Genomic DNA, 25,374 nt, shown 5'->3' with positions numbered 1-25,374 from the left:
ATGAAAATTTCCCGAGCAAAGAAGCTCCATCACATTACTGGTACACCAATTCATCATAACGAGCCTCGCTCCTGCTCATCAACAAGTCTGAGTGATGAAAAGATCCAATATTATCCTGACAGAACTTCATGCGCATTCTCAATCACACATTATTACAGCATCCATATTAATTTTCAGTGACACGCGTCCTAGGCCTGTTCAAATTAGGCAAACCAACGAGGGGGAGTTGATGAAATACCAGCATAGCCACAGCTCATTGCATTCCAATTTGCATGCAAATGGTTTATCAGGAAAATTCCATTCCCAGCAACCAGCAAGTGAAAAACAACTGTAATCTACACTTCAGGGCCACCATACAGAGCTTAATGAATCGCAAAGAGAGAAGGAAGTGACAGACCTATGAGAGGATCGATTTCCACTGGCAGCTGGCATGGCTGGTCTTGTACAGCACCTTGATGAGCTGGAATTCACAAACGATAAAAAAAAAAAGCATTATTTTTCATATACTAAACTACATTAAAATGTGTAAGTCGAATCTCACGTAGAATTGTTTCTAACCTCCAAATTTTTCATACAGTTTTGTAAAATTTAAAGAAAAAAAATTCCAGGTGCTTCTATGGCTAGCTTATTAAACATTTATTTTAGATTAGTACTGTTCTGAACATGTGCCATCAGCAGTGGCTCCAGTCCTAGGCCATAAGCTATAGCAGATGCTTCACTGGCAACCTCTGATTCTGCAACAAAACAAAATTAAGTGGTAAGGCGCACTGAAAACAAAATGTGACAACCATCTGCTGACTGTAGCAAATACTATTTTTTTGTTACTTCTTAAAAAGGCAGTTTTGAATGCTGCAGCACAAAGGAGCCACAAAAACGTCAATTTATGATGGAGAAAGGGAAAGCTCTAAGTCAAGGAGCATTTAATGTTTCATCCATCACGTAAAATCAATCAATTGAAAGTTTGAATAAAAATAAAGAAAGCTATCCGCAGATAAATGTTTTAGTTAAATGCATTTGGCTGAAATGTTTCCCTAAAGATCTGATTGCAGTTTTAAAAAACCTTCTATTAATATTTAATATTTCCATAGTTTCAATTTAAAAATACTCTGAGAAGCAAATGAGTAACAAAAATCAATCCATACTAAGAACAGTTTGTTTAATTCTCAAAATAGTTCTAAAGGTTCAGATGTACTTATATTTTGTGATTGAAAAGAGATTCTGTAGGCTGTTTCTCTGTGAAAGGCAGAAGGACCTGACGTGGAGAGGAAGTGCTGTGAGAAGCAGGAGTGACCACTGGCCAGCTGTGCAACCTTAGGCAAATCAGAAGCCCCAGAATGAAGGGCTTAGAATAGATGATCTTTTTCAGCTTTGTAAATCTGAGAGTTAAATTCTCGGTCCTTTTCCAAATGATTTTCCTCCAATAACTCAGCCATTCAATCTGGTCCGCATCTGCCTTTTATAGACTCATAAGCATTTAAACTACTGCTTGGTTGGTATTAGAGCTCTGCTTAATATCATCAGATACTAAGATTAAGATGATATTACTATCATCAGATTTTAAGAAGTCTTTCTGACTGTCCTTGAGGGGCTGAAAATAAAAATGGGATACATTCCAATGTGTTCATTAGATTAATTCTAAATTTCTGATGTTAGCACTTCCCCTGTTAGTAAATGCCAACTTTTCAAGGATTTTTCAATGATCTTTTGGAAGATCATTAATACTGATAAAATAACCTAAGTACAATATTAGCACTGAAAATTAGAGTTGAGTATATATAAGACATTAAAGTAGATGAAAAAAGGAAGGCATATGACTCCCTCTTTTACTGAAGGTATTGTCTTTGCTGATTACTAGCTCTGCCAGTAAGGAAATCACAGGGCACATACAGGGAATCATCGGGGAAAATGTACCACAGCCCCTGATTTACCCAACAGGGCCATTTACTTCCAGCAATACCAGTGCCAATCAACACCAATACCTTGAGAAGTTTTCACTACGACTTTGAGAATCTGGGATCATAGAAACATTAAAACCAGACTGTCAGTGAAAGAGATTTAGGAGGTTAACTATCTTTGGTCATGCCTCAAATCCCAGTTCTGCCACTAACTGCCTGTGTGACCTTGGGAAAATTATGTTGTCTCGGTGTTTCAGATTCCTGCTCTGTAAAACAGGTTAGATGGGTTAGGTTGAACCACATGAAATCACCAATACCTGGCTTTCTGACCTACAGAAATGGCAATTTCAACCTAAATACAGAACCTACATCCTAAGGTTGTTGAGGGGATTCAGTGAGTTAATATGTGTGAAGTGATTAAAACAGTATTCAGAACCTACAAAATGCTCTATAGACACTAGGTGCCTTTATTGTATTGTTTCAGAGGCTCTGCAAGGTCCTTTGAGTGAGATGGAAGGATAAAGATGATTCTTCCCCTAAATCAGGACTCAGACACTGCATTGACAGGAGCTAGCTGTCTAATGAACAAGCTATGGAAATCACAGAACCTCAGAAAAGAAACAGAATCTAAACTAAAAAAAACTGCAACATGAATTTGATATTCATTGAAAAAAAAGCTGTTAGGAAGTTTTGACATTTGTTTTAAATCAAGGCATACTGACAGGTGAAGGCAGCACAACATAGGATGAAAGATCAGATTTATGTAAATAAACATACCTGAAATGAGGCACAGATTTAACAAAATGGATGCTTAATATTTTTAGGTGTAGGTGTGTTGAGAATTGGAGATCACATTGTAGAAAGAGAATCACCTGTGTATTTCCATATGTTATCATTCTTTGTAATTTATCTGGTGAAGAGTTGCTGTGTCGTACTATAAAGCCAGAGGATGGGGACAAAAACCACCAGTGACACAAGGTACAGACCCAAAGAAAGCCCACTAGGGAGAATTCTAGGCAAAGAACTGGCAAAACGTATGCAGTCTCCCAAGCTCTTACCTTACAGAAAAGTGAGCTTGGGCTCAGAGCAGGTGGATGTACCATATGTGGTACTCCAGCAGAGGGATGCGGCCCCCAAATCACTTTACAGATCTATAGAAAAGTGTGGAGTAGGGAAGAGAACAGCTGACAATCAAGTACTGATACTAAGGGGAGCCCAGGGAAATGGGCTTGCTCCAAAGGGGTGTGTCAGGGGCTCAGTCATCGGTGCTGAGGGAGAGAGCCTAACGACTAAGTATCAGCTGGAGACCTAGCAGCCCTCTGGTTGAGCCAGTTCAGTTCCTGCTGAGCTAGCTCATTGCTAGCCTAAGACTAAAGACAGGGGTGGAGAGTGCTCAGGGCTTTCTAGCAGTTGAAAAGTTTTGTCCCTCCTCACATGTACTGTCACTCTGTTTAGACTGAAGAGGTTCTCAGAGCCACCACATCTAACCACCCAGGATAAGCATGGTTTGCAGGGGCCCTTAGGCCACACACACTGGTGCTTTTGCCAAGCTCTAAGGGTAACTGCACACAGCAGAGGTAGATCCTCTGGTGTGCACTGCAGAACACACCGTCAGCATGTTCTTCTTCTAACGAGTCGTATTTAGAGAAAGAAACAAACAAAAAAGAAATCACAATTGTTAATCAAATTATAATCTTTGGTCCCAAAATATAAGTATGTCATTTGCATACACATTTACCTCTGTAAGATATGTTCGTTTGAAGAAAAGGGACTAAAAGGGCCTAATAATAGAGATACTATACCTGCCTTGATTTCTACCTTCTCTACTGTTATGAAATCTATTCTCTAATCAAATATCGCCATTCATTTCATTTCTAATGGCCAGGAAAACGGCTATATTTAAGAAATTCTGATACCAACCACAGATTCGTCATGATGCATACCTTATTACATTGCTGAACATAGTTAGTGCACCTACTTTTTGTCTGAACGTCAATTCAATCCTGTTCCATTCTAAAATCTCTTGCATTTAATTTGGCATGAGGCCCTTGTTCAAGAATTTATATTTGTGCAACCATTTCAGGCATTATAATGGGCAGTGCTTTATGCACATTTTACAGATTTAATAACAAGTTAACAGACTATTAAAATCTATCTTTTAAAATTTCCTACCTAAAACAACGGCTTGGGAAGAAAAGCCTATAATCTCCAGGACTTTAAAAGATTTTCCTTCTGTAAAAGAAGAATTTCTAACTAGTGGCCAAAAGGAACAGTGCTAAATCCAGATCCCAACATTCCTGTTCTAATGAGAGACAATAAATCACAGAGGGGTGATCATAAAATTTGAGTCAGAAAACTTGGGTTCAAACCTGGCTCTGCCACTGACTTGCCATATGTGATACTGAACAAGGCAAGCTCCCTGGGGCTCAGTATCTTTACTGGTAAAATGTGGGCCTAGACTGGACGAACTCTCATGTCTCTTCAAATTTTGACTGTTTGTGATTCTGATGGTTATTTCAGTATCTTGCCATTAGTTACCCTAATTATTCAGCACTTAATGAAAGAACAGAATGTACTTATGGGTTTGTAATATTTTAGCTGGGTAATTTAAGTGTTCTTTTTTCTATCATCCACAACAAATACTTCCATGCCATGTACAAAAAGGCACATAGTAGACAATCAAACGTGTTTATTGAGCAAATGAATAAGTGGAAAAAAGAGGAACATCTGATAAATAAATACATACTATTTATGGACACAATATAGAATATCATTATATGAGAAATAATATTTATCTCCAAGGAATAAAGAAGAACCACCAGATGCCAAAGAAGAGTTTATGTTTTGTTTTGTTTTGTTTTTAAGAGTTTATGTTTTAACTTTTGTATTATATGCCTCAGAGGGAACTTCTTTAAACCTTTCAAAGTATGTTTAATTTTGGTTCAGACTAATGCTTGAAAACTAATAAGCTTAAATGTTGAGATATAATATATTTAGGTGGATATTAAAATATCTTGATACAGTGTTCAGCAGTTATACTATGCCTTATAAGGATATTTCTTTACTTACCCGGAAGGTTGTGCCACTTGTTCACGGCAAATAGCCTGTTAGCAGTGACTGTGATCACAGCGGGAGTTGCCAACCCAGGCTGGGTGTTGGCTGCCACGTGAGTGACAGGGGAGTTGGAGGGGAACTTTAGAACCATGATAACATCCTGCTGAGCTTGGTCTGTGAACATCAATGGACTCTGCAGGAGGAGATACTGTTGAGTGGGCAAGACAAGATCCAAATATACAAGAAGGAAAAGACAAGGAAAGACAAGAAAGAAAGGGTGCAGGAAAAGAACAGGGAAGACCATGTTAACACAAGTTGCAAGTGAGAGCACAGTGAAGCAGAAAGGCTTATAGAAACAGCAATTAGTATTTGTTTGGTTTTCATGCATGTCATTAGTTGAATTTCTAGGTGATTGAAGTAAACTACATTAACAGAAACACTTTAAAAATCCATAAATTTTATTAACTCCCTTCCCCACCCAATTCCCATGAAGAACTAAAAGAATGATTTGATTTCAATTCTAAATAGGCAAAGTATTGGGGATTGTGTTAAACCATTCCAATTGCTATTATGTGTCAAGTATTGATACAAAAGAGAGAGAAAAAAAAAGGAATGAGAATAGGCAATAAGGCACAAAAGCAAGCCATGGTAATTTCCAAAGATCATCAAAAGTTGTGCTGAGTTAGCATGAAGATTTTGACAACTAAATAATGAGATAGTTAATTAACAAATATATTTAAAAATAATAGCTGTACAGCATGCATGTATTATTACAGTAGAGAAATAATTTATGAATGTAATACACAAACTTAATTATAAAGGTGTTTCAAAGCAATGCATAATTAAATGTACTTGTAAAAACAATATATTTATATAGTGTACCAAGTCATAAACACTGCCCTATTATAATGCAAATGCCACTGCTTTCTGCTGCAGCTAAGGATAAAGAGAAATAGCTAGATGCGCCCCTCCCTCTTGGTAAAGAAACTAAAGCTCAAGACTTTTGATTTCTCCTTTGGAAAGCAAAAAGTAACTGAAAATGTTAAACAAAACATTGTCTGTTCTAATAACTAGCAACAAAATAAATCTGGAAGACTACTAAGATTTAGAACATTCCTACAAACCATATGTCATACTCCGAGCCATACGTAACACCACTCTGATTTACTGGCTTTATTTATACTTCGTGGTAGTATGCTATCATACAGTAATTGCACTGTGCATTTTCAGCAAATCTGCTCTACCATGTCTATTTTCTAATAGCTGATTAGTATCATTCAGAATTGAAACACTTTGATGAAGTGCTTCTGGCTGCTTTCCTCTTGCCATATTTCAAAACACCAGGTATATGTAAATGTGTAGGCACATATATATAACACGTATTTATTCAGAACTGCTAATAAAAAATTAAATACATTTGCATTTTTATTATCAGTGCTTTTTAAAAAAAGTTATTAAGAGTACTTAGAAAAACATATTGCACTAAGAATTCCTATTTGCACTCTTTGCATAAAGGTGTAAATAAAGGCAACTAATAAGCTACCCAGACACCCTTCTAAGCAAGTGGCTAAAAGCCAATCAATATTATGAGTTAATCCTCCCTGGATGCTCATTCAATTAAAGGTGTCAGTAATGCCTCATCTGATGTGGCCTCAATTAAATCCAACTATCTGATGGTGTGAAAACACAGGGGGATACAGCAACAGCAGCAAAACCAGACAAATAGGCAGCCTTCGTGTGCCTGCTAATTACTACACCTGGTGTATATTATGGCGCATGCACTTAACGCAGCACGAGGTGGCTTTAATTTCTGCTACATTCGTGTGTGTGTGTGTGTGCGCTGCAGTGATGGTTGATGGGGGAACTCATCTGAATGGTAGTAAAAAACAATTAATAACATTTGGGTCTTTGATTTTTAAAACCTCTGATATCAATAAGTAACCTTTGCTATACAAAGAACCTCTCACACAGTTTTAAGGAATTCTGTGAAATTGGGTAAAAATGAGAAACAATCAGCCAACCACAAAATATCCTATAAGCTAGCTTTGACGAAGTTCTGGGAAAAGGAAACAAATGTCATTTCAAAACACCAAGCCTTACTTTTCAACTGCGTAGGTTTTTTAAAAAAATAATATTTACTGAAGTCAATTTATAAACTCCGAGAAAGTCAGACTAAAACATACATCATGAAGTCTCACTGAAAGGAAGTTGATACATATTTCTGAGCTTAACAGCTCATGTTGTAAATACAATTAGGCTCAAATTGAATAATTCCAATGTTTATGCCCTTAAAAAAACACAGGAAAATCTCTAACGTATAGGAAGAATGTCTTGTTTACATAGTGCCTCTAGTGGCCATCTCTTAGCCACATGGCAAGGACAAGCCCTTTTCCATAGAAAGCCGCAGACACCATATCCAGAACCTGCATCCTTCCAACAAGCTGTTTCTCTGGCTGTTCCTGTGCATTTCATCCTGACTAGGGCTCCCCATGCAGGCAAGTAGCAGGAAACTCTTGGGAGCAACATCACATCCTTGGCTAGTGAGTATGGAATAAGGAACACTAGAAATAAGAAAAAGCCCAGCCCAGCATAGTGGGCTAGTCTAGAGTCACAGTAACAGCTGTGGATGAGAGGGACAACTGGTCAAATAGGGGGAAGAGAAAAAACCCTCATCCAATCCTGGGTTCCTCTGCGAGCCCAGTATGAGGTAGTAGTAGGAAATTACTAGCCAGATTTCATTCGGTTTTCCCAGATTAAGTATGCACTCGCTGACAACTCTGGTTTCTTTCTAACACACCTTTCCTTCCCACCCACATATGTATAAGAGGAAAAGCACAATTTGCACAGGTCTGAAAAGGGGTTCAGGTATTCGATTCAGAGGACGAGGATAATGGGAGACATGATCTCCCATCCTCAAATAAGCATGTGCCTTCCCAGCCTTGCCCCCTCGGGACAGTAAAGCTGATCCGCCTCAGTGAACCAGTCATCCTTTTGCCATGGAGAGAGGCTTGGCAGTAGGAACTCCCTCTTGGTCCCAGTGACCAAGGCTGTGCCGTGACCCAGGTAGAAAGTCAATGGAGCAGTGGAGGTGCTTCCATTAGCCAGCACCGCAGCAGCCTGCATCTCATTGACAAGCTATTACTAAAACTAATTCCAAACCCCACACATAAATCATTCTTACTATTTTCATGGCATTATCTTCCATTGTTCTTGCCAAATGTTCATTTTTCGTGTTGTCTTTTCACTAAAGCTACCCTTTATGTTCTTTTAAATATGATTTCACCTGCTTAAAAACACTGAGGGGAAAAGGTTATGCAAACAATTTTTTAAATGCTTGTAGTTTATAATAATGGTCAATTCATATAGAGAAAGAAGGGGGAAAAAAGACTTGGAAGAAGAAAGAAGATGACAAAGAGGGCAAAAGGGGAAAAGACAGAGAAGAAGGAATTATGGAAAGAGAAAGGAAGGAAGAGAAAGAGGGTCAGAGGCAGAGAGGACCACATCTGTATCCCTGGCCCTCTTGGCATCTAACAAAAAATTCTACCATTCTAAGCCACAACATGGAATCAGAATCCATTTTCAATTATTCAGGGACTTCCCTGGTGGCGCAGTGGTTAAGAATCTGCCTGTCAATGCAGGCGACATGGGTTCGAGCCCTGGTCTGGGTAGATCCTACATGCCGCGAAGAAAGTAAGCCCATGAGCCACAACTACTGAGCCCATGTGCCACAACTACTGAAGCCCACGTGCCTAGAGCTGATGCTCCGCAACAAGAGAAGCCACCGCAATGAGAAGCCCATGCGCCGCAACGAAGAGTAGCCCCCACTCGCCACAACTAGAGAAAGCCTGCGCGCAGCAACAAAGAGTCGACGCAGCCAAAAATAAATAAATGAATAAATTAAAAAAAAATTATTCATTACATTTATGGAAACAGACATTATATCCCCTACTCTTAATTTAAAACAGTAATGAGCAACCTGTTTTATTGAGGGACAATTCAAGAAAAAATATAATGCCTATCGCCTGTAGTTTTAAAATATGATTTTTGTTATGCCATTCAGTATTTGTTCCTATGCTGAATTTTCTTTATCATTAAAGTATTTCCCCCTGAAATTTCGGGAACCATAAAAGAGGAACAGCCACATATTTTACAGCTCTAGTCTATTTCCCTACTCCTGATTCTGGGCTGGCCTCTGACTGACTTGCTTTTGACCAATAGAATGCAGCATAAACAGTGTTATGCATGTTCAAAAGCAAGCTTCAAGAAGTCATGCCAAAGCGTTCTCCTGGAACATGGCTCCCACCATGGGAGTGGCCTGGGCGGACTTCCTTGATGATGAAAGACCACGTGGAAAGAGCGGTCTGGCATCTCAGCACCTGCCCCAGCAGTCTGTGAGGGAGCCAAGGTGAAAGACAAGAAATGCCCATCTGTCCCTCAGAATCACAGGAAATATAAATCACTGTTTTATGCACTAAGCTTTGATGTATAGTATATCATCATCGTCATCATCATTTTTTCCTCCAAAGTCCCTGACTCTCAATAACATTTCCTACATATTAGGATTACTTCCCAAACTGAAATTCCCAAACTGAAAAACATATTGGGATGTAAAGAATAAACACAATAGGAAAATGAATCTAGACACTCATAGGATCAAACCAGAAAAGTTATCCATGTCTGGAGATTCTGTCCTAGAGTGAGGGTACGAGACAATTATGGACCTTTTAATTCTGTAACACAGAGCACAACCTGATGAAATACTAGAGCACTGGAGCAACGTCTGCTTCCCGAAGACTGCAGGAGAACAGGCAGTATTTGCTGGCTGTTAGCAAGTTCACAAACAGTGCATAAGAAGAACAGGCCCAGATGTGGTGGAGAATCTCAAGCACAATGAAAAACGGTTATGAATGTCAAGCAGGGTCTCAAATAGAGGCAAGAAATGAGGAGAGTGCAGGCAGCACTTACCGCTTGCATGGCAGAACCTCTGGGAGGATGGGGCTCTATGAGGAGCTGAGAAGGCGTCTGCCCAAAACTTCGGATTTGAGCTTCAACAGCCTGAAAAAGGCACGGGCAAGTTTGAGGGTTAAGAGGTGCTAATTACAGGCAAAAGAACCACAACTGTCACCTGAAAATGTCATTCCATACTTCTGGCTTGTTTCATGTTGGAAATCAACCTTGTATTTTCACAGTGGGGCTAAGCACCTGGTAGGGTATTTAGGGTGAGGTCATTCTTCACTACCGTGGAAGCTGTTCCTACAAAACCCTGCAAAACTTTCTCATCTTGCTCAGTGATAGGAAACAGAAACCAGCTATTACAATCAGAAATTGTCCTTTTTGGCTTCATCTCTTTCTTGCATTTTTTCCCTTGCTTGCATCATCCCTGATGACTACAGCTAATCTTTTACAGGTATAGAGAAAACCTACTGCTGCTTTGCTTCTAGGCCCCATCTCACCCTGGGAAGTAGAAAAAAGAAACCCAGCACCTGTGAAAATTGCTTGATGCTATTACTTTTGAAGAGCATTATTGTTGACAGTCTCTTTGAACCTAAGTGGCTAAACAACAAAGTAAAAGCCATATGTTGTATCCAAGCATGAGAGGGTTAAACCGGGGACTGACCAAACACAAGAAACATGTGTGTGCGCCCTTTTCGAAAGATGTGTGCCCTTTGTCGTGCGCTTCCGACCATGGCTCTTCCTGTCCACCCAGCAGAGATGCTCACTTCCCAACCTCATCAAGGAAAACTGTTAAATGCCAGATGCGGTCACTGTCTGTAATGATTTTGTTTGTTTACCTGTTTATGCCTGTCTCCTCCCACTAAAATACAAGATCCATGAAAGCGAGGACCTTACTTATCTTCTTCACTCTTAGATCCCTAAACTGGGTGAATGAATAAATGCTATAGTATGTGTGAGGGGATAGAAGGAAGCAAAGATACATAAAGATGACCTCAACACCCCACACAGTCAGTATTCTTAACTTCTGGGCTAAAAGGATGAAGAAAACCTCTTTGTAAGATAATATATGTTCATCATGCTATTTTTTAATCCTTAAGAAAATGAGTATTCAATTATTATATGCTCTACAGGACTGTAGGCAATTAATAAATCATAAACAGGGAAATATAATCATTATCCAGTATTAATTTCCTTTTTTTATTTGATAAGGATACCATTAGTAGTCCTTTACAATGACCTTTGAAGAAACAATGATAGCAATTCATTCATTTATGCATTCAATCATAATCGTCAACTATGTATACAGCAGTATTAGGTGTCAATGTTTCTGCCCTTGAAGAAAGTATTCCTAATACAGAAAGCAGGGCATGTACTTGGATGGTTGAATAACAGTTTGATGCAGTCAGTCCAATAAATTCAAGGAATGCACTATGACTTGCTTAGGCAGAAAAGACTGGAAAGCACCTCTGTGAAAGCTGAGTGTTACGGTGGAAGCAGCACAGGCTTTGAAGTCACACAGACCATGTGCAAATCCTGACTGCACAGCACTTATAAGCTGTGTGACCTAGGGCAAGTCATTCAACCTAAGTTTCAATTTTCTTCCTGTAAAATGTGGATAATAGTACCAACCTCATAGTGTTACATTAATGAATAAATGATATATATGTAAAAAACACAGCAAAGTGCTTATTAGTACAGATTAGTCCCTCAAAATGCAGTCAACAAATACTCATTGAGGGGCTTCCCTGGTGGCGCAGTGGTTAAGAATCCACCTGTCAATGCTGGGGACAGGGGTTTGAAAGATCCTGGCCTAGAAAGATCCCACATGCCGCGGAGCAACTAAGCCCATGCGCCACAACTACTGAAGCCCACCTGCCACAACTACTGAAGCCCACACACCTGGAGCCTGTGCTCCACAAGAAGAGTAGCCCCCACTCCATGCAACTAGAGAAGGCAAGGCCCGCACACAGCAACGAAGACTCAAAGTAGCAAGATAAATAAATAAATAAATAAATTTATATATAAAAAAAAAACTCATTGAGGGCTGCTAACAACACCAATAACAAATATTTATTTAGTACTTATTACTGCCAGGAACTTTTCTAAGTGATTTTACTATCTTATATCATTTAGTCTTTAAATTGTATGATGTGAGTACTTTACTGTATCCATTCTATAGATAAGGAAAATAATGCACCAAGAACTTAAGTATCTTGTCCAAAGTCACATGGTAATTAAATGGCAGACTCAAAATGTGCACCCCAGCAGCTTGATTCTAGAGCTCATATGCTCAACCATTAAGCTACTCTTTCTCCTTATCTGTTGCCAGGGACTAGGCCAGGGCCTAGGGGTAAGACTGAGCACACAAAAAACATGAGCTTACAATCTAATGACTGAATTAATAAAGTACCTCTAATATCAACATCATCATCATCATTACAGTGAACAAAGTATGTGCACACACAATTAGAGCAGCATGGCTAGGCAAGGGTTGGTTTTATATAGTAGGAGATAAGGCTGGTCTCAGACTTCAGAAACCAGAAAAGGAGCCAATAGGAAGTAAGGAGTAGAGATTAGGATCATTTCATATCAGCACCTAAAACATCTTTTGATGGGGTAAAATCAATTTATGATCAACATCAAGGACAGTCTTGAGGAAAAAAAAATCACAAAAGGGCAACTTGAAGCCTAAGGTAGTCACAAAGAAGGACGTGGGAGCACTGCTCTTTTATGATATATGGATTTATGACTTGCTTTATGAATGTGAACCTTACGTCTCTTTTAAAAACAGTTAGCAAGGCCAGTGCCCTTTCCTTCGACTGCTGCTGCCTTTGGTAGTCCCCACCCAATAGCCCACATGCATTTCCCCCCATTAAAAAGAAGGGGAGCAGGCAACAGATTGCTTCCACACTGGGCCTATGGAGTCAGATGGTTCAGAGTGCTAATCTTGACTTCACCATTTATCTGCTGCATGACTTTGAACAAGTAGCTTAATCTGTTTCCCCATTGATAAAGATAATAATAATGCCTAGCTCATAGAATTGTTTGGAAAATTAAATAATACATATAAAGTGCTTAGCATAATACCAAACACATAAAAGGCACTAAATAAAATGCTGTATTATTGTTGGGTTTGGGGCTCAGCACGATCCCCATTTAACACAGCTAAAATAGAGAAGGAAGAAATGCTTCAGGAGTTTACAATGACCGTGATGATGATGAATACATTATTGAAAGAAACTGAAATCGGGCTCAGGATTTCAAAGTATACTGCAGGGCTAAGTGCCCAGAGACAGGGAGATCTCCTTGGAGGTTCAGAGAGCAGTCTAAAACATAAGGAACTGTATACCTCAGTCCTTATGGAAGCTGTGCTGTTTGCAAGAAAGGGATAAATATGCAAACCATGATCCAAGGCAAAATCACCAGGTCTTAGAGACCGATGACTTGGAGCAATGAAGAAAAGAGAAAAGATAACACGAATTCTTTTCTTTTGAACTTGCATATTTTAGAGTAGTAAAGCAATAAATAGAAATACGAGTTTCTCTGAGGGAGAACTAGTGATAGCTGTCGAGCCAGGCTGAGATGTCCAGTGCTCAAAAGAAAGCCCCGGGACTCGCTCTGGGATGAAACATCAGAGGTATTGATTTGGGTGTCATTCATGCAAGAGAAATTCAAGTCAATGGTTTTTGACCTTGCCCTCTCACTGTGTTTAAGTGTGTATCCTGCAGAATTGAGCTCAAACTCTCCTTTATATAATATCGCCCTGATCAAATGTCTTCAATTAACTGCCTGTACTTAAAAGACAAAGGCCTACTCCTTGATATGAGGCACTGAGAAGAATGCTATACAATTTCTATGGTATCCTTGACAAAAAATAAATAACTTCATTCGAATCACATGAAAATATCAGAAAGACAAATTAGGGGACATTCAACAAAATATCTGACCACTTTTCACAAATATCAAGACCATTAAAGAGAAGCAAAGACTGAGTCACTGTTACATATAGAAGGAAACCAAGAAAGTATCAACTAAATACAACGTGGAATTCTGCATAAGATCATTAGTCAGAAGAAGAATCGTTAAAGAATGTGATGACATTTCACAAGGTCTGTAGTTTAGTTAATTATATTGAACCAATGTTATTTTTATGGTCTTGATCATTTTAACTAAGGTTATGTAAGGTGCTGATCTTAGGGGAGCCTGGGAAGAAATGTACACAGGAAATTTTTCTACTATGTTTGCAACTTGTCTGTGTCTAAAATTATTCAAAATAAAAAATTTAAAAAGAAAAAAAAAAAGATAAAGACCTACCGCTAGGCAATATAAGTCTTTCTACCTCTCTTTTATTCCCTCACCCTATGCCCTGTACTGTCAAGCTGATTTTCTTCCACAAATGTAACCAGCCATTTCTGCCTTACGTTTTCTCTCATGCCGCTGACTCTCCTAGATTAGTCCCCCTCGTCTTCAGTTTTCTAAGTCATACCTCTCTCTAGAAAACCCTGCTTGAATTCTACCTTGTTGGTGTAACACTTCCCAAATCTTATAGCCTATTCATGCTGCTGATTACATACTTGACTCAGGCTTCCTTGTAATGTTATTTAGCTTTTATGAGATTACTGGTCTGTCTCAGCAACTATACTATAGGGTCAGAATATCATACTTTAGTAGTGTGCAGTAGGAAGTACAGTATCTTGTACATAGTATTCACACAATAAAAAAGTTTACTGAGTACCTTTTATACAGCAAGGCTGCACAGACCCTTGTGCCTCATCTAGGGTTATACTGGGACAAAAAACAAGCACAGTTCTTGATGAGGCAAAATGGGGGTGAGGAGGAGAATGGGGGAGTGATAAGTGAAGGCTGATAGCTGTTGTTACAAAGAAGTCAAAAGAGTCTTTCTTAGAAAAGTTCTGAAGGATGTCACTAAAGGCAGTAATTCTCACTTTCAGCCCCCTACACACCTGAGGGATATGACAACACTCCAGTGTCTCACTGTAGCAGTGATTCTTTTTTTTTTTTTTTTTTTGCGGTATGCAGGCCTCTCACTGCTGTGGCCTCTCCCGTTGTGGAGCACAGGCTCCGGACGCGCAGGCTCAGCGGCCATGGCTCACGGGCCCAGCCGCTCTGCGGCATTTGGGATCTTCCCGGACCGGGGCACGAACCCGTGTCCCCTGCATCGGCAGGCAGACTCTCAACCACTGCGCCACCAGGGAAGCCCTGTAGCAGTGATTCTTAAGGGCTAAGTGAGAAATCCTGGGGGAATATGTGTGATTTGAAAAAGCCCCTCAAGTAATTTTATTACTCTCTTCACTTTTCCCTTCAGCCCTTTGTATACAGCAATAGAAAATTCAGAGGCATAAGGGAGGTTTGAAATCACAGGAAACATACAGGTATAACATTCAGGAAGGTGATTAGGTAAAAGCGTAGCTTAATGAACTCTACCAAATGCCTAAACTGTTTTTAATGAACTCTCCTTCACCAAGAGAGTTTTGGTCCCAGGTGATATATTTTTAGAATTTGTTTATTATGTTAAATTTTTATTATGGAATAGGATAATGGATCCCTATGTACCCATTAGTCAATTTCAATAATTATTTACACATTTGGCCTTAGGTTATTTTAAGGTGGTGGTTCAGCATAGGCAATGTGCTAGAAAGATTTATTGGAAAATAGGAGAGTGTGCCTGCCTTTAAACAGTTTATTTTTTCAGGTCTATTGCAAAACTACACTGAGAACAAAAATATCAAAAAATGACCCCAAATTATAAACATTAGCCAGCAGCCTTCATCTTTGTTCAGAAGGGTTAAACACACCTGGACTTGAAAGGAGATGTTCAACCCTAAAGCTGCAAATGTGATTATGTGACTTCTCTAGTTAAAATCCTTCCATCCAAATTCCTTATCACGGCGTGGCCCCGTAGCATGGGGTTAAGTATGCAGACACTGCAATCAGACCGCCTCAGTTCAAATATTAGCTTTATCACATATTAGCTGAGTGACTCCGGCAAGTTATGCCTTAGTTTCCTCGTCTACAAATGGTAATAATGACAGTGGGTCTTTACTGGGTTTTTGTGAAGATTAAATGAGATAATATAAAACACTTGGGACAGTTCTTGACCGGTCAGTGTTTGATGTTATTATTACAGCATATACATAAAAGACAACATGGTGTCTGGCTGAGGTTAAGAAAGCATTTAATAAATGTTACTAACCACTTATAATTAAGATTAATAATAGTAATCTAGCTCCTGCCTATGTTTCCAGTCTCATGCCCTGACACTGTCCCTCTCACACTCTATAATGTGCGATGTAATGTGTCAAACTGCTTCTGTATTTGTTTTCCGATTTTTTCTATTCCCTTTCTCTGTGCCGTTGTCTCCTCCTCATTCTATAAGACTCAGCTCAGCATCTCTGTACTCTGAGAAATCTGTTTCTAGATCTCAGCCAGACTGTTGCTGCCCTGCCCTGTTGCTTTGGAGCAATGCGCACAGACCCTTACTACCTACTTAACTAAAATTCTAATTACTGGTCTAATTTCTATCTTGTCAATTAGACTGTAAGTCTTCCTGAGACCAGAGACTTCTAAGTATTTCTGTGCTTCTGGGGGCCTGACACACCGTAGGTGCTCAATCAATATTTACTTAATGAATGAATGGTTATCCAAGTCAGCATAATTCAGCAGGTATGCAGCTAAGAGATACACTCCTAACACTATTATAGAGCAGCCCAGCACTGAAAAAACATTCTGTTAAACATTTCTACTACTTTGCTGTACAGCAAGAAACTAACACAACATTGTAAAGCAACTATATTCCAATAAAAATTTTAAAAATTTTCTACTAAAAAGCTTACTTCATTCTTATTCATCAATTCCCAATTATTTCTGTAAATAGCCTGTTACTTTCTATAATAAACCTGAATTCAGCAGGCAGCATTCCAGATGTTGAAATACATAGTAATAAAAAAAGACTATGCAAATACTTCAAGACATTCCAGTAAAACCACATATTTATGTTTTATAAACAGCATCTCAAATATTACCTAGAGAATTTATTAATGGATTTCCAAATGGAAATATTATGAAAAGATTTTCAGCAAGTTGTGCATTCTATTGGTTTCTGTGCCAACCATTGCATACTTGAGTGATTTTATGGCTATATAGAGAGAAAGGGACATTACATATAGAGAGAATATAGATACACACACTAGACAAAATGAAAGAATGAAAGAAGAGAGAGAAAAGTAAAGGAAAGTAGACTGGCTTAGTGACAATGTAGGGCCTTTAATTTAACAGTGACTATTTTAGTCTCTCTGAAGTGGTATTTTTAATCTAACAGAGGAAACAAGTTAACTCAGTACAACACTTAGTAACCAATAAAGCTGTAAAACTTTATTTTAAGATGGGTTTGGGGGAGGAATAACTTAAAACACGTGGATGCAATTAAGGTAAACACATATGTACTCTGCTTTTTTTTAAGCACACAACTCTGAAATTGCATTTTATCCCCTACATATTTACATCTAAAAGCACTATAAAATTGGGATAGGGAAACTGAAAAATCATTTATTAAGAAATAACATGCCATTTATTAGTATATTAAAAATTTCTGACATTACCAAAATTAAGTACTAGAAGGCTATCTTAAGATTCTAGAGTTACCCCTTACCGAAAGATATTTACAAATCAAAATAAGACTTCATATTTTGGATTTCAGAATTAATTCACTTTTTCAATGTTTAAAAAGAGTCACAATAAGGGCATTTAGTGATTTCTCCTGTGTTACGTATCATACTATATCACTTGTGCCTATTTTTCCCCCTTGCCCTTCACACATGTGAATTAAGTTGGAGAAAAACTTGCTGGATATTTGACCAGTTTCCACTGTTTACTGACCAACTTTCTAGTTAACCAGCCTCAGTGCCCTCTGAAGCCACTGTTAAAATCCAGATTTGGTATTAGCAAATTAAAAAAGCATACTAATTATTATATATGTTAGTATTCAATTCCTAAAGGCCAAAAATCCTGATAATATTAACTACTAAGGCCAAAAGAAAACCCATAACAACTAGATGCACTTGATTAAAAATGGATGAAGAATCTAAAAGAGAAAATTATCTTTATAATATAAATGGTCTTGTTTGCATAATACCTCTAGCTGCTTTAAAAAAAGAAAAAGGCAAAGCATCATTTAGAAACATTGGGAAACCAGGCTCGCTCTTAACATAAGAAATTAAATAGAGTTACTTTTTAGTAGTCAGAACAAAAAATGAACAAAATTTTTAAAAAATAGCATAATGAACCTAAAAGAAATCTTTTAAGATTGAAATATAAATATTCATAGTGCCCTGGAAATAAAAAATATATAGGAATCAAGCTTTGTAAAGCATAATGTAAAAGATAAGTAGCCTATCAAGAAACAAGTGTCATGGATATACTATCAGCATATGGAATTTTAAAAAGTCAATCAGATTTTACATTCAAAATAAACACCAGATGATATTTAACCAACAAATTATGCAAAATAATCCACACAAAAGATGTATATAGTGAAGATATAAGTTAATTGAACAGAAGTAATTCTATGTAAATTTGGACTTGAAAGACTTAAACTTTTTTTTTAATTTTGAGAAATTAGATATAGAGAAAAACAAAAATTTAGTTAAAAGTCAAATTTTTATGTTTTCTGATAAAGATTGGGCTACTGATTCCACTTCTACAAATTTTCATAAAAGTGGAGTCAGATGAATGAGAAAAGATTAAGATACAAAGATGGTTATTATAGCACTTTATAATAGTAAAAATTAGGAGAAAAAACTAATGAAATTATACTCATGGAATACTATGCAGTCATTAAAATGAGTGAGTTGAACTGAATATATGTGACATGGAAACTGGTCTATAGATATTGATTAAAAACAATTCCAAATCATCAAAGAATATAGTTTATTATCTCATTTAAATAAAAAAATTAAAAATAAAATTAAATTAAACTATATAAACACACACTAACATGTGTTATGTGAGTACATGTACACACATACATAAATACACACATGTAAAATCTGGAAAGGTACATAAACTTATCAGCTATTATCTCCGGTGGGGGGTAGATGAAAAGATTGGCAGAATAAAAATTAATACCTTCTTCACTTTTATACTATTTGATATCTTAGACAAAGCATGTATTACTTTTAAAATAGAGTAATAAAAAATTTCCATTTTGAAAAAAATCTAAAACTAAAAAACATAAAAATCTAAAGAAAAATCTAACAATATGAAATATAGCTTTATGAAATTTAATTTTTCCATTAACATAGTAACCAGAAGTACTTCTTAACCACCTAGGGACAATTCTAACTGATAAACTGGTCAAACACTATGAAATCAACAGACCTTGCTACAAAGTTAATTTTGTTATTTTGAGCTTATTTCCTAAATTATTTCTATCTGATTTCAAGGAGCCATTAGTTTTAGCAATATTTTACCATCATTTATCGCTAACTAAATATTTAGAAAGGTATATACACTTTGCAAGTAAACAATGTTTTACTTACATTAGGTATTTGGAAGCATATACATATCATCATGGCATACAGTACATAAAGAGCAAAGAGAAAGAGCAGCTAGCTAAATAAAGTAAACCTCTAAAAAAAAAAAAAGAATGCAGTGATAAGAAACCAGGGTAGAGGGGAAATTAGGAAAAGGACTATTTTTACTTATATTTTTACTCAATAATATTATGGAAGTTACCACGGTGAAATATAATGTAATTATAAATTGTGAAAATATGCATAGATTTCCTATTAGTGCTTTTAACCGAGTCCATATATTCCAGGCACATTACCCTGAGGCCCAGCCCAGCCCAGCTCAGCCTCACTACAATCTCCACTTCTTGTAGCTGTCCATCCACTGCAGCATAATCCCAGCTGCCAATCTGAAAGAAACCAGCTAGTCAGAGCAGACACAACCAACAGAAACAAACGTCACTCAATAATGTTCAGCGGCACTGTGTTCATGGATAATTTCAAACAGTATCTCTGTCTAGAACACTGATGTGCTCATTCAAAACACCTCCATCTCTAGCTACTGGAAACGAGTAGATAAAGCAGCCTGCCTAGAAAAATAAGTGGAATGTTGCTTCAGAAAGGCTGCCAATACTAAGAGGAAAACATAGTGAAAACATAGTAAAAAGTTCTTAAAGAAAAAAAAAAATTCAGGATAGTTGCATTCAGGAGGTTAAATTATTTCTCAAAACCAGACAAATATGTTTAAACTATGTTACAGAAAGAAACAGTCATTTGGTAAGAATCATTTCATCTATTTTTTCAATAATATTTGTATCTACCATGTACAAACACTGGAATGAGGTGCAGTTAGGAATCCTTGACCTCAAGGAACTTAAGCCTGAAAGACAATACACACACGCGCGCGCACGCACACACACACACCCCCCAGTTACACAGTACTGGCAGGGACAGAGAGAGGGAAGGCGATACATTTACTGTTATGACATAGTTAAATAATATTTAACATTTTAAAAATTTGCACTTAAGCATTTCCTAAATACTGTATTAATAGAATTTCAGTTCCTTCTTTGCACCAATAATGGAAACTAAAAATAGTGATTCTAAGTAAACTTCCTCGTCTTTGTTAGAAATAAAACAACATTGCTATTCTGAAATTAGAAATTTGACTATGCTATTCTAACAGTTAGCAATCTTATACTTGCAAATAATCCTACACAGATTTTTCAAATCTAAGTAATTTTTTAACCTTAATAGAAACTTGAATTTAGTTAAAAATTTTGAGAACAAAATTTGGTCACTTGATTTGAGAGTACTTTTCATACTTTCAATTTAAAATGAAGATGGTGCCTGAAGGGATCAGGGGTTTATGATAGAAGTCATCAGCATATGGAATTGCTCAGGATTCCTTGGGTAGCTGATAGAGAAAAAAAATCATAAAAATAGTAATACTTCGCTTTATGTCCTTGGATGTATAATTCAGCTACACCTATTTAACTATTAAGTCTGCAATAGGCATAATCACTAGCAAAATACAAAGATTAGCTTTCCTGACAAACTTTAATGTTTAATTGACTAAGGGAAACTTTGTGCTTTTAATATACAAGAAAGTCTGGCATAATTTCAAGGTATTTTTAAATGTAGGTTTTCAATTAAAACTTGACTAATCCTTACTGTTTGTCTTTTCATTGTACAGTTCCTGCCCTGCACTGTGTCAAATATGCCATCTGTGTAACACACTTCTGGCTAGAGATGCTTCAGGATTATTTTTGTAACACCCTGAATTGTGGCTGCCTGAAGTCTTAACTTACTGTCTTCAATACTTCTACTTTATTCTCTTGCTACAACCATCCTAACCATGTGGTCCTAATGTCCTACTTTTAAACTTCACTGCAGTCACAACAAAAATTCCTGCCCCACCTGCTTAAAACGGGCTTACAGACCATTCCCCGAACTATTTAACAAATGTTAACAATGCTATAAATACCAATTGTGTTTATGCTTTCTGAAAGATTCACTGCAGCCAGGGTTCTGCAGTAGTGTTAGAGCTGAAATAAGCTGTTGACTCCCACCATGAAAGTGATTGAATTCTAAGCCAAAAATGCTTTTCCTTGGATAAGACATCTGATTTGCTACCGCTGTCATGAAACTGGGGTCATGTGAACTTAAACACTGCTGCTGCTTCTTTTGGAAAACAGACCTTCTCAGAGTGATTATGTGTTACTAAAACAGCATTTGGAAGGATAAATTTGGAAGAGGGAAAATCAACCACTGACACTAAACACAACTTAGGGAGAAATTTTCAGGTTTTACTTTCATATTATGAGACTCATTGTATATAATTGTTTAAATTGAGCAATATCATGGCTCTCCTTTTCCTCTTCCCTACCCATCTATGTAAATAGAGCTGAGTTCCATTTTCAGAAGGAAATAAATAACTTTAATTTCTGAACTCACATAAACATAAAATAACATTGTATTTGCTTGAAAAGTAAAGGAGAAAATGCTGCTTCCAGAGGAAATGTACTGAGTACTTACAATAAGGTGCAAGATGGAAAAGCACAGATGATATTGTTCATATTAATGCTGTCCTATGCAACATCTACCTGCAGTGTATCTTTTGCTCTTTGAACCTCTACCTCTGCTTCCAAGCTCCAGCGCATCCCAGGTTCTGCCACTGCCCTCCCTTCATAATGGCTGCTCAGACCCTGTGCTGTGTCTGTACTTTTCCTTTTGTCAAAACCTCCTATCAAGTTCTATGCACAGAGAGCTGAATGACTGGAAGAAATTGTTCAAAAAAAATCTGTAACCAAATAAATGATGTCTAATGGTAAAGTTTCAAGCACTAAGTGAAAGGCAATGAAGTCTATGGCAGAGGCTTTTTTTCTGTGTATATCAAAGCACATCATATAGAAATTGCTATAGCTCACTTTAGCATGAGACTGGCATTAGCTAACAGAGTCTAAACTTAGGGACAGAGGCTTTCTACTCTTTTACTTTATACTTTCATAGTACTTGAATTTTTAGAGTTAACGCACATTTTTTTGATAAATAAGTTGTTAAATCCCTTTATATACGATTTAATTATATACAAACACACACACACACAATTTAGTAGTGAACCCAGAGACTGAGAATTCATGCATCTTAGGTCAAAAGCCTTCCTGCTTTTAGAAAATGATGATAAGGACTACAATCAACAGTGATATATCTAAGATATTTTCCCTAAGAGTACAAGTAATCTTTTTTGGTCCTCCTCAAATATGCTGGAAACAATGAGGAAGTAAATTCAAATTGCTAAAAAGTATGAAAAAGAATCCTAGTTCAGTGAGTTAAATAACAATCTAAGAGATTAGAGGTACTCTAATTTCTGAGAGAGATAAAAGTTAAGAAATTGTAAATTCCTTCATCTTTATCAAAGTTACATGAAGATCATTATACAAAGTCACTATCCTAGCAATGTTAAACATGGCCAGTGCCAGAAAGTAATTACAAGAGACCTCCAAACAGCCAAAAGCAAAGTCAATATCCTTCTCCTCATGTTAACGTGCATCACTTGTTTGGATTTTCAAGCAGAGACTTTTCCCCCTCAGAAGACAGAAAGAGTTGTGGGTTGGCTTTTTCCTCTTGATTTTAAAAAGAAACAATTTTCAGAATACAGAAAGTAGCAAATAAAAGAATTCCATGATCTCACTAACCAAAGATAATGACTATCTTTGGTGAGATGACCATATAAACATCTTGGGGTCTATAATTACAGAAATTTCCTAATGCATATATACACATTATAAAATTTGCATTTTCTATGTTTCATAACATGATCTGTTTTGCCATGTAATATGGCGAAGTATTTTTCCATAGCAATACATATAGACCTAGATAGCAATATTTTTTGATGATGTACATAGCATTCCACTGTATGGATTTACCAATACTTATTTAACCAGCTTCTCTATTGTTAGACATTTATGTGGTTTTGGTTTTCATGGGGTTTTTTTGCTATTATGAATAACTATACACTTGAACATCTTTTTTTACATATGTGTTCAATTATTCCTTTTGGTTAAAGTTCTAAGTAAATAGTGGGTGAGTATTTTAAAAACTGATAGATTGTATAAAAATTCAATCTATTTTATCCTCACCAAATATATGACAATGTCTGTTTCTAACCAACATTAGGAATTTTCATTATTTTTCATTTTAGATGATCTAATAGGTAAAAAATGCTGTTGGATTTTAAATTGAATTTCACTGATTTCTAGTGAGGTTTCATACATTTGTGGCTTGTATTTCATCTTTTGTGAATTATCCGTTCCTGAACTTTGTCATTTGTTGTTTTTTTTGGATGTACAATAACTTCAATTTTTATGTAGACAAATATATCAATTTCCTTAATGACTTTTGGTTTTGATATTGACTTACAAAATGGGCCTTCTCCATTCCAAAAATTATTAAAATACCTACAGTATTTTCTAAGTCCTGTAGTTGCACTTTTTATATTTACAATATCTTTATTCCAAACAAAAACATGTAATTCATTTGTAATTTCTTTTACCTTAAGATGTGAAATAGGGACCTAAATTTTTGTTATAACAGTTAGCTAGCTGTCTTAACACCACATGTTGAATAAGACAGCCTTTTCCCAGTGATTTAAAATACCACCTTTATCGTATATTCTCATATATCATATGTCTATTTATGGAAGCTCTATTCTGTTCCATTGAAGCTTAGAACTAGAGCATAGAGTTTTGATTACTATCATTTATACTTTTGTAGCTGAGGAAGTAATCAAAACCTATGTATTTACTTTAAATTTAGTTCTATCATATCTGGTTATTTGGTTTCTCAGGCTATCACATCTAAAAAATAGCTAATTGTTGAGTAAGAGGACAGGTGCCCAAAAGGCAGACATACTGACCTGGTAACAGGAAGTAAGAACTGATAGTTTTAGAGTAGAAATAGGAAAAATATAAAAAGAGAGCATAACAACTGAGAAAGAATAGCAGTACGGGATTCTTTAGTTTAAGTTCAAACATACCACAGAACAATAACTAATGTTAATAACAAAAATCACATTCATTAATTACACTCCTCACTTGTCATTACTCATATCATACGGTAAAATTGCCTCTACTCCTAAAAACTGTAGAGCACCCATTGTTTTTCAAGTACACATAGAACATTTATGAAAACTGACTATGCCCAAGGTGACTCAAGTCTCAATCTGTATCATATGTATCAGTCTTCAGCTTTAAATTAAGTTAAAATTAATAACAAAAAGATACTAGATTGGATGTATGAAGGCAAGCCCTTGCTGAAGAGATGACCTTCAAGCCGAGGCATGAATGACAAGGAGCCCGCATGTGAAAATCTGGGATAGTCAGAAAATGGCTATCATAAAAAGGTGCTAATCCAGTGACAACCTTCACAGGCTCAGGAACAGAAAGAAGGTCAGTGAAACAGCACACACGAATGAGGATGAGAACAGCATGGCATGAGATCAGAGAGGCAGGCAGGGGCCAGATCGTGTGGACCAAGCAGAATTTTATTCTATGTTTAATGTGAAATAGGAAAGCTTAAGTAGAGGAGGGATGTGATCTGATTTACAGTTTTAAACTGTCACGTTGGCAGCTCTCTGGAAAGTGGATTGTAGGTAGTTAAGGGTAGAAAAGGGTGACCAGCACTACTAATCCTAGTCAGGGGAGAGATGATGATGGTGGCTTAGACTAATGACAGACATAAATGGTTTCCAAATGTGCTTTGGAGACACCATCAACCTAACTGCTCTTCATCACCAACTTCTTATGCCTCCCCCCCGCCACTCCCCACACGTTATTTTCCAGCCATGGCGCCATACAGTGGTCCTTCCCATACACTGTGTTCTCTGCTTTCCACTGCTTCACCTACTTAACTCCTCATTCTTTAAGGATTATATTCAGGTG

General features: G+C 37.0%; 1 protein-coding gene across 3 annotated transcripts in view; it reads right to left on the bottom strand.

Moving 5' to 3' along the window:
- Nucleotides 1-25,374, bottom strand: part of LRBA (LPS responsive beige-like anchor protein) — a 727,005-nt gene that overhangs the window by 38,081 nt on the left and 663,550 nt on the right. For 2 of the 3 annotated variants that reach the window (XM_067736701.1, XM_067736700.1), the window contains exons 49-51: nt 9,915-10,004; nt 4,965-5,157; nt 398-460 (exon numbers count right to left, since the gene is read on the bottom strand). In XM_067736701.1, coding sequence (XP_067592802.1) covers nt 398-460; nt 4,965-5,157; nt 9,915-10,004 — 346 coding nt within the window. The remainder of the gene's footprint in view (nt 1-397; nt 461-4,964; nt 5,158-9,914; nt 10,005-25,374) is intronic. The other variant, XM_067736702.1, reaches the window with a different exon arrangement.

The sequence above is a fragment of the Pseudorca crassidens genome, chromosome 4, assembly GCF_039906515.1.
Source record: "Pseudorca crassidens isolate mPseCra1 chromosome 4, mPseCra1.hap1, whole genome shotgun sequence".
Lineage (NCBI taxonomy): Eukaryota > Metazoa > Chordata > Mammalia > Artiodactyla > Delphinidae > Pseudorca > Pseudorca crassidens.
Note: the sequence above shows the minus strand (reverse complement) of the source record. Positions and strands in the feature narration are given on the sequence as shown.